Source organism: Monodon monoceros, unplaced genomic scaffold, assembly GCF_005190385.1.
Source record: "Monodon monoceros isolate NGI ecotype Baffin Bay Population unplaced genomic scaffold, NGI_Narwhal_1 Super_Scaffold_3, whole genome shotgun sequence".
In the NCBI taxonomy this organism is placed as follows: Eukaryota; Metazoa; Chordata; class Mammalia; order Artiodactyla; family Monodontidae; genus Monodon; species Monodon monoceros.
Window position 1 is genome coordinate 46,431,340 of NW_021703780.1, and position 13,022 is coordinate 46,444,361.

General features: G+C 36.1%; 1 protein-coding gene across 1 annotated transcript in view; it reads right to left on the reverse strand.

Annotated features, from left to right (window-relative positions):
- Positions 1-440: 440 nt before the first annotated feature.
- NEK10 (NIMA related kinase 10) overlaps positions 441-13,022 on the reverse strand; it is a 311,866-nt gene continuing 299,284 nt past the window's right edge. The window contains exons 34-37 of the mRNA XM_029243936.1: positions 8,227-8,335; positions 5,707-5,759; positions 5,571-5,626; positions 441-1,405 (exon numbers count right to left, since the gene is read on the reverse strand). Coding sequence (XP_029099769.1) covers positions 1,357-1,405; positions 5,571-5,626; positions 5,707-5,759; positions 8,227-8,335 — 267 coding nt within the window. The 3' untranslated portion in view covers positions 441-1,356. The remainder of the gene's footprint in view (positions 1,406-5,570; positions 5,627-5,706; positions 5,760-8,226; positions 8,336-13,022) is intronic.

Sequence of the window (13,022 nt, forward strand, 5' to 3'; positions counted from 1 at the left end):
TAATTTGGCTTAAAGACAAGGATTCACTGGTAATTTTCAAAGGAATGGGTTAAAGAGAATAGGATATAGTTTAAGTACTAAACATACTAACTGTAAAAATAGTATGGATTCACATTAAGAGATTTTTCCATACTATAGAAAAGATTATTGTGTTTCAACCACTGTACTAAATTTTATTTGATCATACTAAAAATATATCAATGTAAATAAGATAGAACGTAGTGAGAAGTAAATAAAAAGCATAATTTCAGCTTTCAGATTACTAATTATATAGATTTAAAATCTTCTTAAGTAGTTAGAAGTGCAGTCTGATTTGGCAATAATTTCTTGACATTATACCAGTTATAAGAAGCCAGTTGAAGAGATTTTAGCCCAATAAGAACCTAGAGAATTTTCACCATAAATTATCCCCACACAGGAATGGGACACTGTTTTGGTGCTCTGAGTTCTCTTTTCTAGAGACGTTTCAATGAATAAAGAAGACATTTATATTTTATTATATAACTTATTTTCATTTCAAATTCTCAAGCAATAAAAAATTTAAAAGCAATGTTGGTAATTTCAGTTAGGTGGGACTTGGAATATGGAATATTGCATCTCTTTCATAGACTCTATGACTCTTCAAAGTGCCCTAAAAACACTATGAGTTTGATTAGCAGCAAAGCATTAGCCTAATCAAAACCTCCCTCCTCCCCCTATGCATATATACATATACACAAACTATACATCAATACATTCTTAGCTTAAATATGACAATTCGACTGTTATTCCCAGAGGCTGTGCAAGGTTACAAATACTGTTCAAGACCACTAGTACCCAACTGGTTAAGAGAAAACCAATCCTTTCATTAAAACAAACAAATAAAACTACAAAATAATTCGATCACATATTCTGAATTTCTTTTAAGATTAAAAACATTGAGGGATACAGTGAATCATCCAATATATTACTGTTCTGAGTTCTATAATTTTCTTTATCTAAAACTATCTTTTATACATAGATGCCTTTAAACATAGTTTCAGCAATTCTAAGTAGATTCCTTTGAAAAATATGACAAGTATTTTATTTTTTAACTTGGAGGAAAGTTCTGCAAGGAGTGGGTTTTCTTCTCACAGATGAATTTTGCAGCATTTTCTCCCAGAAGCACACTGTCATCCTGTATACATGTGTCCTAAGGATGAAGCCTCTTAGCACTGGACCTCCAGAAAGAGGTCCTGCAGGCACCATGGCATGTTGGTCTTTTCTCTTCCACACTCTTTTAGCAGCACCCAATCTTTGGGCATCTTGCCAGTAGTGGTTGAAGTCCAGAACTTGATCTTCACTGGGAAAACCAAGTCCATTCAAAATGCAGCACTTTCATCTTTTGGTTGGGTGATTCTTGGTCCCCCATGGATAGGAATGATACCTAGAAGATTCAAAAGTGGAAGGAGTTCTCTACAGTCTCAAATATTTTAGTTCACATATTCAGTTTCAAAAGCAGTAGCTCAGGTATATAAATAAATAAATCACAATGAATAAAAAGGTGATTCTAAACATGATGGAATGGGGAGATTTTTAGAAAGTTGACTTTTGCTGAAGTTCAGTGCTAGCATTTTCTTTCTCAAATTATAAATGTAATAGGAACTAATAATCCTACAGTGGAAAAATTAATACCCATCCAAAGTAACCTGTACATTAAATGCCTATTTTAAAGCAATGCAAGTTGATTCAATGTAGATTTCTTTTTCTCTCAACACATATTTCATTGTTACAAAGTAAAATATTAATATGTGCCCCTAAGTATATAAGAATGGTATGCTGGTCATCTATTCACTCACAAAACTCAACAGTTTTACTCTCATTAGAACAGTGATAAAATGAAGGCACGCCTTCTGGTAAGGAAGCTAAATATTAATGTGTGCAAAATATAGGTAATCATACATCCCTGCAAATGACCACAAATAGAGCCCACCTGGGGCTGACCCAGTTTGTTTTGACCTTGTTTCATTTTCCTTGCAATCTCAACTCAGTTCTACTTCCCCTTCCCAAATCCCTCATTTAGGTTAGGGCTCCTTGTTGCTGTTTCTATTTTTGTTATCACTTTCTTTAACTAATGCAGTATGTTGTGCCTGAGACATTCTTCCTACCAACTGCCCAAGCAGTCTCACCATTACTTATAACAGTTTTAGGTATCTTCCCCAAAGACAGCTAATAGCTAGATAATGGCCTTATCCTGAGACTTTCCATTTGAGAATAACATCTCTCTAACCCTAACTAAACATAAACCCTATGATCTAAGCTGAAATGTTCCATGTCTTGGCTTAATGCTTTAGTTGCTGTCTGGATGCTTTGTAGATGTGTGTATAGGTTTGAACTGACAGTCTTAAGCTGTAAGCTTGAGGAATACAGGACTTATGTATGTAATTCCCTTTGCATGGTTATTAATCAAGATCATTTAATAATATTTTGCAATGATGGCTATGATGACAATTAAGATGATGATGATGATTATGAGAACAATAGAAGATCTGACTAGATACTGGTGGAGGAGTTAAAACAATGTTTCTTATTTCAAACCACATTGCTAGGGAAGGTTTTCTCAACTTGTGTTCCAAGTAAAAGATGAAAAATCACTGGGTAAACAAGGTCAACAGACTTCTTTCCTAAAGTATATCTCAAAGTTTTCAATATAGTCATTTGTGTCAACATTCTCCCAAGATGGAAAAATGTACATTCAGGGTTTCCCAAATATATTTGGTCATGGAACTTTATTTTTCATATAACATCTATTATCATCTTTGATAATATTGGCTATTTACAAAACCTATTTGGGAGAATACACTCTACTGATTCTAAGTACTGATTCTAATTACCTCTACACGTCCTGTGATATTTAGCATCCTCTATCCTTTGAGTACGGAAAAATCATGACTGTCACAGCTGATCTGATTCATATTTGGAATTATGTACACTTTCAGTTTGTGAAGTATTAGGTACTTCTGTGTGGAGCCTGACTTACTTCTTGGAAACTAATTGGGAACATCGGTAAACAAGTAATGGCTTTAAGCACAACCAAAGGTTATTTTTACTGGTAAACCATGAAAACTGTCTCCCCCAATTATATATGCTATCACTGCTATTAGGAGCTGAAAAGGGAGTATCATGGTTATATGGATTTTTTTTTTTTTTTTTGCTGTACGCGGGCCTCTCACTGTTGTGGCCTCTCCCATTGTGGAGCACAGTCTCCGGACGCACAGGCCCAGTGGCCATGGCTCATGGGCCCAGCTGCTCTGCAGCATGTGGGATCTTCCCAGACCGGGGCACGAACCTGCGTCCCCTGCATCGGCAGGAGGACTCCCAACCACTGCGCCACCAGAGAAGCCCCTGGTTATATGGATTTTTAAATGGATGATTCATTTTTATTTGGAACATTTTAAGAAAATTTGATGTCATTTCCATCATATATTACTTTAACTTGATCGTTTAAATCATATCTTCATATTATGTTCACAATTCTGAATATAACTGTAAATAAATTTTCACCTTTGTCATTAGGCCTCTTATTGTCTATTTACCATAAGAAGAAAATCTGCAATTTCTTTTAATACAGGAATATGTCTTTGAAAGTAGAAGTAATGTTTGATTTTTTAAAAACTTAATAATTGTAGAATTGAAAAGGATAACCATAAATTTCAAAATAAGACTGGAATTACTATTTCTAAAAAAGGAAAAATAAGAGCTCTTATAAGAGCTTCTCGAAGTTCCTTACACCCCTGTTTTTTCATTATATTTAGCTGATTTTCTGCAAAAATTTGAAGACATCCATTGCCCATGATCCTGAGTCTCTGAGAAAATGTGATTTAAAAAATGATAAGCATGACTTTTGCCCCACTACAAGCCAACGGCACTTGAAATAATAAGTTGCTGAGAGTCAAGAACAGAGACATTCATACTATCCATGGAAGGCTGGATGTACTCAGATCAAGAGGAAAAAATGAAAATTCAAAATCCCTCCCGGGATGGGGGGAGAAGAGTTATTATGGAGATGGTTATTTCTATTAACAATATACCTTTGGAAAATGAGAATTACTCATCATTTCTCTGCAGTTACAAATCACAACAGGACTATATGTACAAAGATAGTATTTTGGAAATATATTATCAAGCCAAAAGAGCAAGCAGCTGAATAATCTTATCTGTGATTCATAAGAACAACTCATTGAAACAGGGAAAAAAAAGGCTAACCTAACCTCAAAAAAGATTCTAATTTCAATAAAATGACCTTAATAGAATGTTCTTGAGACCTCTTTCTCTTTCCATGGCTAACAGTTATCTTTGGGGAAGACTTCTAGAATAATTTAAATAGTGGTCAAACAGATAGCTTCATTAGCTAGACAGGAAGGTTATTCCTCCAGGTAGAAAAGGCCACTTAGGGAAAACAAACTCCACTGGACTATGTCTCCTAAGGCAACTTTGGCCATATAGGATGTGTAAGTTGTTACTCATGGTCAATTTGATGCTTCTGTTATGAGTGGGCTCCTTGGAAAAGTCAAGAGACAGCTCATGTATAGCAGACACTGTCAGCGCCCATATCCCCTCTTTCAAAGCACTTCAAAGCAGGCTGGCCTGATTCCCTACGGCCAGCACCTGCGTTTCTTTTCCTGAGGATACCTCTGGTCTCTAGAATCTGCTTTGTCCACCCTTACAGAAGGCCAGAAATGCCAGGGAACTAACGTCCTCTGGGGAAAAAGGCCTCAAACGATGACTAATGGAAATTAGAGATAAATATCATCCCAGCTCCCTCAGTCCATAAGTGGGAGAATTGAGGTACATGTTCTCCACTGGCGCTCAGATTTCCACAATGGGATCAAGCTCCAACCACCACAATAGTAACTTACTTGAAAATGAAATCTTTATTGAATTATTTCTTCAATCCCTTACCAGAGTTTCTTGGGCTTGCCTCTCAAACTAATTGTACTCAAATCTTTGTGCCCTAAACTGTGCCCAACAGTAAAATTGCAGGAATCCAGAACTGAATGAAATTGATATAAAATAGAGTATATTTTTAGATCACCAATAATGATTATTTTAGAAGATAACACAGCCCCAGTAAACTGCAATTTCTTATTTAGGGTAACCAAATGGGAACACATAACAACAAATCCCTTTCCCACAAACATATCTTAAATTCACCAGAAGTGATTCTTTGTTTAGTTGCACTTTCCCCCTTGCATTCTATACAAATAATTGCTAGATTTTAGTCATGGACATTTGAGTTTCGGCTCTTCCAATACGGGACAAACATGCTTAATTTAAAAAAAAATATGTAGAAATAATTTTCCATTTCATTATGTAGGAGTAAATTACTACTAAGTGATCACCCTTTCTTTTTCAACCAAGAATACAGCAGCTGCATCCATATAAAAGATGGTCAACATACATTCTACTCACAGTCGTATCAAGTCTAAGCCAAGATATTTTACAAAAGTGTTTAAAATAGAAGGTCAGGGAAAACCTCTAGAATCAAGGATAGAGAAATTAGATCTAATATCCAATGGTCCAAATTGAATTTTCGCATTTCTAGATCTCACCTGTTAGAAGTAAAATTGTAATAACCACTTTCCTCTAGGACTTCTTCAATCACAATCTAAAGTTAAAACAAATCAGGTTAGTATTGAATTAAAAGCAACAAAATAAAATCATTCAGAGGCACCGCAAAAACCTCACCTGCATCTGTTCATATGTTATCCCCTGCTCCAAATCAAAGCTGGAGGGTAGACCTGAAATAGATAAATTATGAAAAGTCTGACATTTGGTTCATGTTTTCTTAGATTTTATTGGCAATTATGACTCACATGCAGTGAAAAGAGGTCAGTTTCTTAGTGATGAAGATGAGTACTTACAAACACATTCCAAATTATCTTGGCTTTTGGGGTGGCCATCACAAAATAATACACAAGATTTATGTGCATTGCTCATGGTATAAATTGGCCATTTAAGTTAGGTGTGTGTGTGTGTGTGTGTGTGTGTGTGTGTGTGTGTGTGTAAGGATAGGTGAGGAGTGGTTCTAAACACAAACTTCCTGATAGGCAAAGAAAAGATTAAGAAACTATTCCTAATCCACAAGGCAAAAAGAGTAGATATGTGCTAGAAAAAAAACAAATTCTTAGAGGAAGGCAGAAATAGCCAGAGGAGGACAACAAAGGTCTGACCCTTGGCTATGGCTGCCAGGAGGGAATAAAATACATTTAAAATCAGAAGACAGTAATTCTTTTGAGGTTTGGTCTGAGTATGATATACCAGCACATTAACCAACCCCAGCACCACCCAAAGCAATGTTGACCAGTTTCCGCTCAGGTCAATCAACACTTATCACATGGAGGCCCAGGAGCTCCCCTGACACTTACTTAGGAGAGAGAAAAGAGAATGGGTTGAAGGTTAAGAGGACGCACAAGGATGTGAGTGCTGGCAGCTTGTTTTTCAAGCCCAGCTTAAAGGTGTTGCCCAAAGTGCTCCCTGGTTCTGCTGTCTTTGCTTCTGTCCAGGCTGCCATGACTAGGGACACACCTGGTCTGCTCTGGGTAGGGGCATCCAGCTTCTGGAAGAGCCTGTCAACTCCCTCTCAGGCCGCTGAGAGACTTCCACCAGAGTTCTTCACTCAGCAGGGCTGCTGTGGTAAGAAGTCTGGCCTGTGACTGACCTACCTGCCCAGGGGGATGCAAATGACTTTACTTCACTTAGTATGATAATCTCTAGATCCATACATGTTGCTGCATATGGCAAGATTTTATTCTTTTTTATGGCTAATATTCAATTATATATATATATATATATATATATATATACCACATCGTACTAAGTGAAGTGAGTCAGAAAGACTAATATTATATGATATCACTTATCTGTGGAATCTAAAAAATAATACAAATGAACTTATTTACAAAACAGAAACAGACTCACAGACATAGAAAACAAACCTATGGTTACCAAAGGGGAAGGGGGGGAGGGATAAATTAGGCATATGGGATTAACAGATGCACTCTACTATATATAAAATATATAAACAATAATGATTTACTGTATAACACTGGGAACTATATTTAATATTTTTAATAACCTATAAAGGAAAAGGATCTGAAAAAGAATATATATATATATCTGGATCACTTTTCTGTACACCTGAAACTAACACAATATTATAAATCAACTATAGTTCAATTAAAAATAAATAAAAGCAAATGACTTTAGATAATTTATCTCGATCTTACAGATTTCTCAGGGATGATTTTAAATGAAGTTCCGTCTACCCAGTGTAGCTGTATCCTAGGAGTCCAAGACTTAGGGAAAGTTTGATAATTAGTACATGAAGTGATTTGCCTAAATTAGGCAACTTCAAAAGCACAACAGAATTAGGCTTTTTTTTTTGGTCTGAGTAGATGGCAAGTTTTCATTTAACAGTAAAAGTTTCACATCTTTCTGCCCCACTGAGAGATATAACTATAGTTTACAGGGATTCTGAAATTATTTAGGAATTCTGTAACCTCAGAGTAGCTTAAAGATCTCTTCTGAGGTCAAAAATATCACAAGAAAAATTACATTATGCTGAGCCCCTACTACTGGCTAAGTACTTTTTATATATTTACACTGATCATTGCTATAATCCTAAGATGGTTACCATTTTTGTTCCCATTTTACAGGCAAGAAAACTGGGGTTCAGTGAGGTCAAATAATTTGCTCAAGGTCAGCTACTAAGTGGTTGAGCTGAGATTTGAATCTAGGCATCCTGGTTTACAGAATACATACCTTTAATCCCTATGTTATATTGCCTCCCTATGAGAAATTTTTTCAAAAAAAAAATTAAATATGTCTGATGTGGATTCTTCAGGTAAGTGTCAAATTTTCTGTTTTATTCAAGCTCTTCATTTCTGCTTTTTATCCCCCTGGATGTTTTTGGGCATTTGATTTCCCATCATCACATAAAAAGAAGTAAAAGGAAATACAATTTACCCACATATATTCTGTTTGCTTATGGTATTAATAAATGATCAAGGAAGGTGTCACAAGTGTGTAAAATAAATCTCAGGGAATTTCTAAATTCCTACTGTATGTCCTTCCAACTGTCACCACAGATAATCAAAATAAACTCTATTTTCATTTTAAATTGAAGATAATCTTTTAAGGATAGCTGTTGATCCAAACAATCTATTTCTTTGTGAAAGCCAGGTTTCCTGTGTTGAAGATCATTACCTGTTGGGTTATTTGGGGATAGGCTGTTTCGACCTGATGAATGATGCAATAAATGGTAATCTGCTGTGAAAAAGTTGGGCTCAATTGGTTCTGGAGATCCCTGAGATAACTGAAACAGAAAAAGCAAAACTGCATCTTATTTTGCATTCAGAATCAAATGACATGAGACCTCTGTGTGCGTCTCTGCCCAGAAAAATTAGTGCTCTTCTATTGTCAATCCCTTGTATACAGATAAAGACCAATCTTTTTCCTTTAAAAAAAAAAGATAAATTAGATGCAGGCAAATTACAGTGAAAGCAAGTAGATAATTCCTGGTCACATGAAAATAAAAACTATATAGCTTTATGAGAACAAAATAAAACTGGATAGAAAAATAATGGCATGGGCCTGAGATATCAAAATGTTATTTTTGTCAGGTGTAGGAGGAATGAACTCCAATCATTCAACAAAACATAATTTTTAGCCCAAATCATTCTTGTTTGACCAAGGCAAACACATTTCTTAATACATTTTTCTAAATTACTTTTTTTTTTTTTTTGGCGGTACGCGGGCCTCTCACTGTTATGACCTCTCCCGTTGTGGAGCACAGGCTCCAGACGTGCAGGCTCAGCAGCCATGGCTCACGGACCCAGCCGCTCCGCGCCATGTAGGATCTTCCCGGACTGGGGCACAAACCCATGTCCCCTGCATCGGCAGGCGGACTCGCAACCACTGCGCCATCAGGGAAGCCCCTAAATTACTATTAATTAATTTTAATCTCCAAACATTAATTCCCAACACTGTAAAGGAAAGAGTAATTCACTAAATGCCAGAACTTATTAAAGTTCCAATTGTTTAATGCCGTTCTATAATGATGAATTTTTTAAATGAAACTTTCAAAATCCTTTCACCTTTAATTCCAACTAACACTTGAGCTGGCCAAGTTTTTGTGCCTGTGTAAAACAATATACTTTAAAAATGTCGATACATATTAATAAACCAGAAACAAAAGGCACAATTTAGACTATTCGATAGTAGCTACCTTGGATTCACAAACTCTATTCATGAATTAAAATATATCATGGTTCAATCATTTGAGCAAATTGTTTGGCAGTTCACAAATATGCCCACCCTTTAAGCCAACAATCCCACTCTTGGATATACACACACAAGAGAAATGAGTACTTCTGTTCATCAAAAGACATGTACAAGAATGTTTGTAGCACATTTATTCATAATAATCAAAAACTGGAAAACCCCCAAATGCCCACAGGATAGATAAATATATTGTGGTGTGCTTATCCAATGGAATTTTGCCAAACATGAAAAAGAACACACTATGGATATACACAGCAAGATGGATGAGTGTTGAGCAAAAGAAGCCAGACACAAAAGGATACACAATGTATAACTTCATTTACACATATTTTCACAACCGAGAAAAGCTAACCAATGGTGACAGAGATCAGGACAATGATTACATTGTAACAGGTAGTAGAGTTTGACCAGGAAAAGGCAGGCAGGAGCCTTCTCCTGGGCTGGAAGTGTTCTATATATCAATGTGGGTGGTGGTCACATGGGTGAATATATATGTAAAAGTTCATGGAGCTGTATATGTACTTCACTGTATACATTATGCATTTTATACATTAATATAAACATTTTATATTAGCAATTGATAATTATTCCATCAATATGCTTTGGATACTATAAATAAAAATCATTTTTGAGTTTTCCAGTCTTCATATTGCCAACGAATGCTACACATTAGAAAAAAGATATGAATCATCCTTTTATATTCTTGAAAATTTATTTTCCTTACTTTAGTGACAACTGATAAAATTAATAACCCATCTGTAAAATGACAAGATTGTAAGACTGTAATAGTGTAATGCAGGAAGATTTTATTCACTTAATAACTTTCTCATCAGTGCTATTAGGAGGCAATGCAGATAGCCTTAAGCATTCTGTAGCTCTAATATCTAAGGTAGTAGATTATTCCAACTGAACGTCTTAATATGTCTTGTAATGCTGAAAATGATTTCCTGGTATTACCTTCCAAGTGACTTCAGATGGATTTTTTTTGCATATGGTTGAGCATAGGAGTAATTTGGCTGCCTGAAATGTTCATCCCAATTATTTCTTAGAAAACTTATTTAAGTCAACTTAATTATTAAGTGAACACCTTGGAATCCTAAAGATTTCACAGACAGGAAGATGCACAGTACCATATGTGAACTGTTACATGGAGAGGTCAAAAGAGTCATTTTAAGATGACAGGACAAGTTCTTTTCATTGATTCAAACCTTGAAGAGAGGAGTGTTTGATGTTTCCAGAGCCTGTGTCACACTAGCAGTCTTCTAGTCTAAGAACTGTGAATTCTCAGAGGGATGGGACCATGGAAGAAGCCAAGGACTAAAATCTTTAGTCTTGTGTTTGAGACACAGATACATTTATTTTTATCCTAGGAAATTTCCAGAACTTTGTTTTGCAGTTCAGTTTTTTGATGTATACTATATTCTTTCAGCAAATCTTTTTTGCCCCTTACTATGTGACCTGAGCAGGTTTTGTAAATCAGAAATGTAAACCTTTCAATCCACATACACTGATGATCTGCCTAGCTTATTAGCACCATGCTGGGCACCATGGAGGACACAGAAATGATCTGGCCTCCATGAGACTTGCAAATTGACTGGAAAAATAGGCTAATGTATATAAAACAAGAGGGCAATGCATTAAATAATGAAGTGTGAAATGAGACGGTGAGATCTAAGCTTACACAAAAAAGGATGCTTCATGAAGATCAGCATGGTTTTCAGAAGCTCTGTAGAAGAAACACTAGAGCTGAAACTGGAATTGGGTGGGATGCAAGGAAGTCAAGTGAACATTCCAGGTGAGAGGAACTTGAGGGCAAAGGCTGGGTATTGCATATTAATGGCAAAGTGATAAAGGGCTATGACATTAGTCCATGTTATAGAGGCTTGGGGATTTAGGTTGAAGAGAGGAACACAAGTGTTATTTATTAATTCAGGGAGTATTTTTTATTCAAAAACATTTTTTAATTTAAAATTTTAAAAAATTTAAATATTTTTTAGCCACACTACACGGCATGTGGGATCTTAGCTCCCTGACCAGGGATCAAACCCATGGCCCCTGCATTGGAAGCACAGAGTCTTAACCACTGGACCACCAGGGAAGTTCCCAGGGAGTATTCTTTTTTAAAAAACAGCAGGTTCTTTTTAGTTATCCATTTTATACATATTAGTGTATATATGTCAATCCCAATGTCCCAATTCATCACAAAACACCCCCCCCACGTTCCCCCCTTGGTGTCCATACTTTTCTTCTTTACATGTGTCTCAATTTCTGCCCTGTAAACCAGTTCATCTGTACCGTTTTTCTAAGTTCCACATATATGCATGAACATACGATATTTGTTTTTCTCTTTCTGACTTGCTTCACTCTGTATGACAGTCGCTAGATCCATCCACGTCTCTACAAATGACTCAGTTTCATTCCTTTTTATGGCTGAGGAATATTCCATTGTATATATGTACAACATCTTCTTTATCCATTCGTCTGTTGATGGGAATTTAGGTTGCTTCCATGTCCTGGCTATTGTAAATAGTGCTGCAATGAACATTGGGGTGTATGTATCTTTTTGAATTATAGTTTTCTCTGGGTATATGCCCAGTAGTGGGATTGCTGTGTCATATGGTAGTTCTATTTTTAGTTTCTTAAGGAACTTCCATACTGTTCTCCATAGTGGCTGTATCAATTTACATTCCCACCAACAGTGCAAGAGGGTCCTTTTTCTCCACACCCTCTCCAGCATTTGTTGTTTGTAGATTTTCTGATGATGCCCATTCTAACTGGTGTGAGGTGATACCTCATTGTAGTTTTGATTTGCATTTCTCTAATAATTAGTGATGTTGAGCAGCTTTTTATGTGCCTTTTGGCATCTGTGTGTCTTCTTTGGAGAAATGTCTATTTAGGTCTTCTGCCCATTTTTGGATTGGGTTGTCTGTTTCTTTAATATCGAGCTGCATGAGCTGTTTATATATTTTGGAGATTAATCCTTTGTCAGTTGATTCATTTGCAAATATTTTCTCCCATTCTGAGGGTTTTCTTTTCATCTTGTTTGTAGTTTCCTTTGCTTTGCAAAAGCTTTGAAGTTTCATTAGGTCCCATTTGTTTATTTTTGTTTTTATCTCCATTACTCTACAAGGTGGATCAAAAAAGATCTTGCTCTGATTTATGTCAAAGCGTGTTCTTCCTATATTTTCCTCTAAGAGTTTTATAGTGTTCGGTCTTACATTTAGGTCTCTAATCCTTTTTGAGTTTATTTTTGTGTATGGTGTTAGGCAGTGTTCTAATTTCATTCTTTTACATGTAGCTTCCCAGTTTTCCCAGCACCACTTATTGAAGAGGCTGTCTTTTCTCCATTGTATATTCTTGCCTCCTTTAACAAAGACAAGGTGACCATAGGTGCGAGGGTTTATCTCTGGGCTGTCTATCCTGTTCCATTGATCTATATTTCTGTTTTTGTGCCAATACCATACTGTCTTGTTTACTGTAGCTTTGTAGTATACTCTGAAGTCAAGGAGCCTGATTCTTCCAGCTCCATTTTTCTTTCTGAAAATTGTTTTGGCTATTCAGGGTGTTCTGTGATTCCACACAAATTGTGAACTTTTTTGTTCTAGTTTTGTGAAAAAGGCCATTGGTATTTTGACAGGGATTGCATTGAATCTGTAATATGCCTAGGGTGGTAGAGTCATTTTCACAATGTTGATTCCTCCAATCCAAGAACGTGGTAT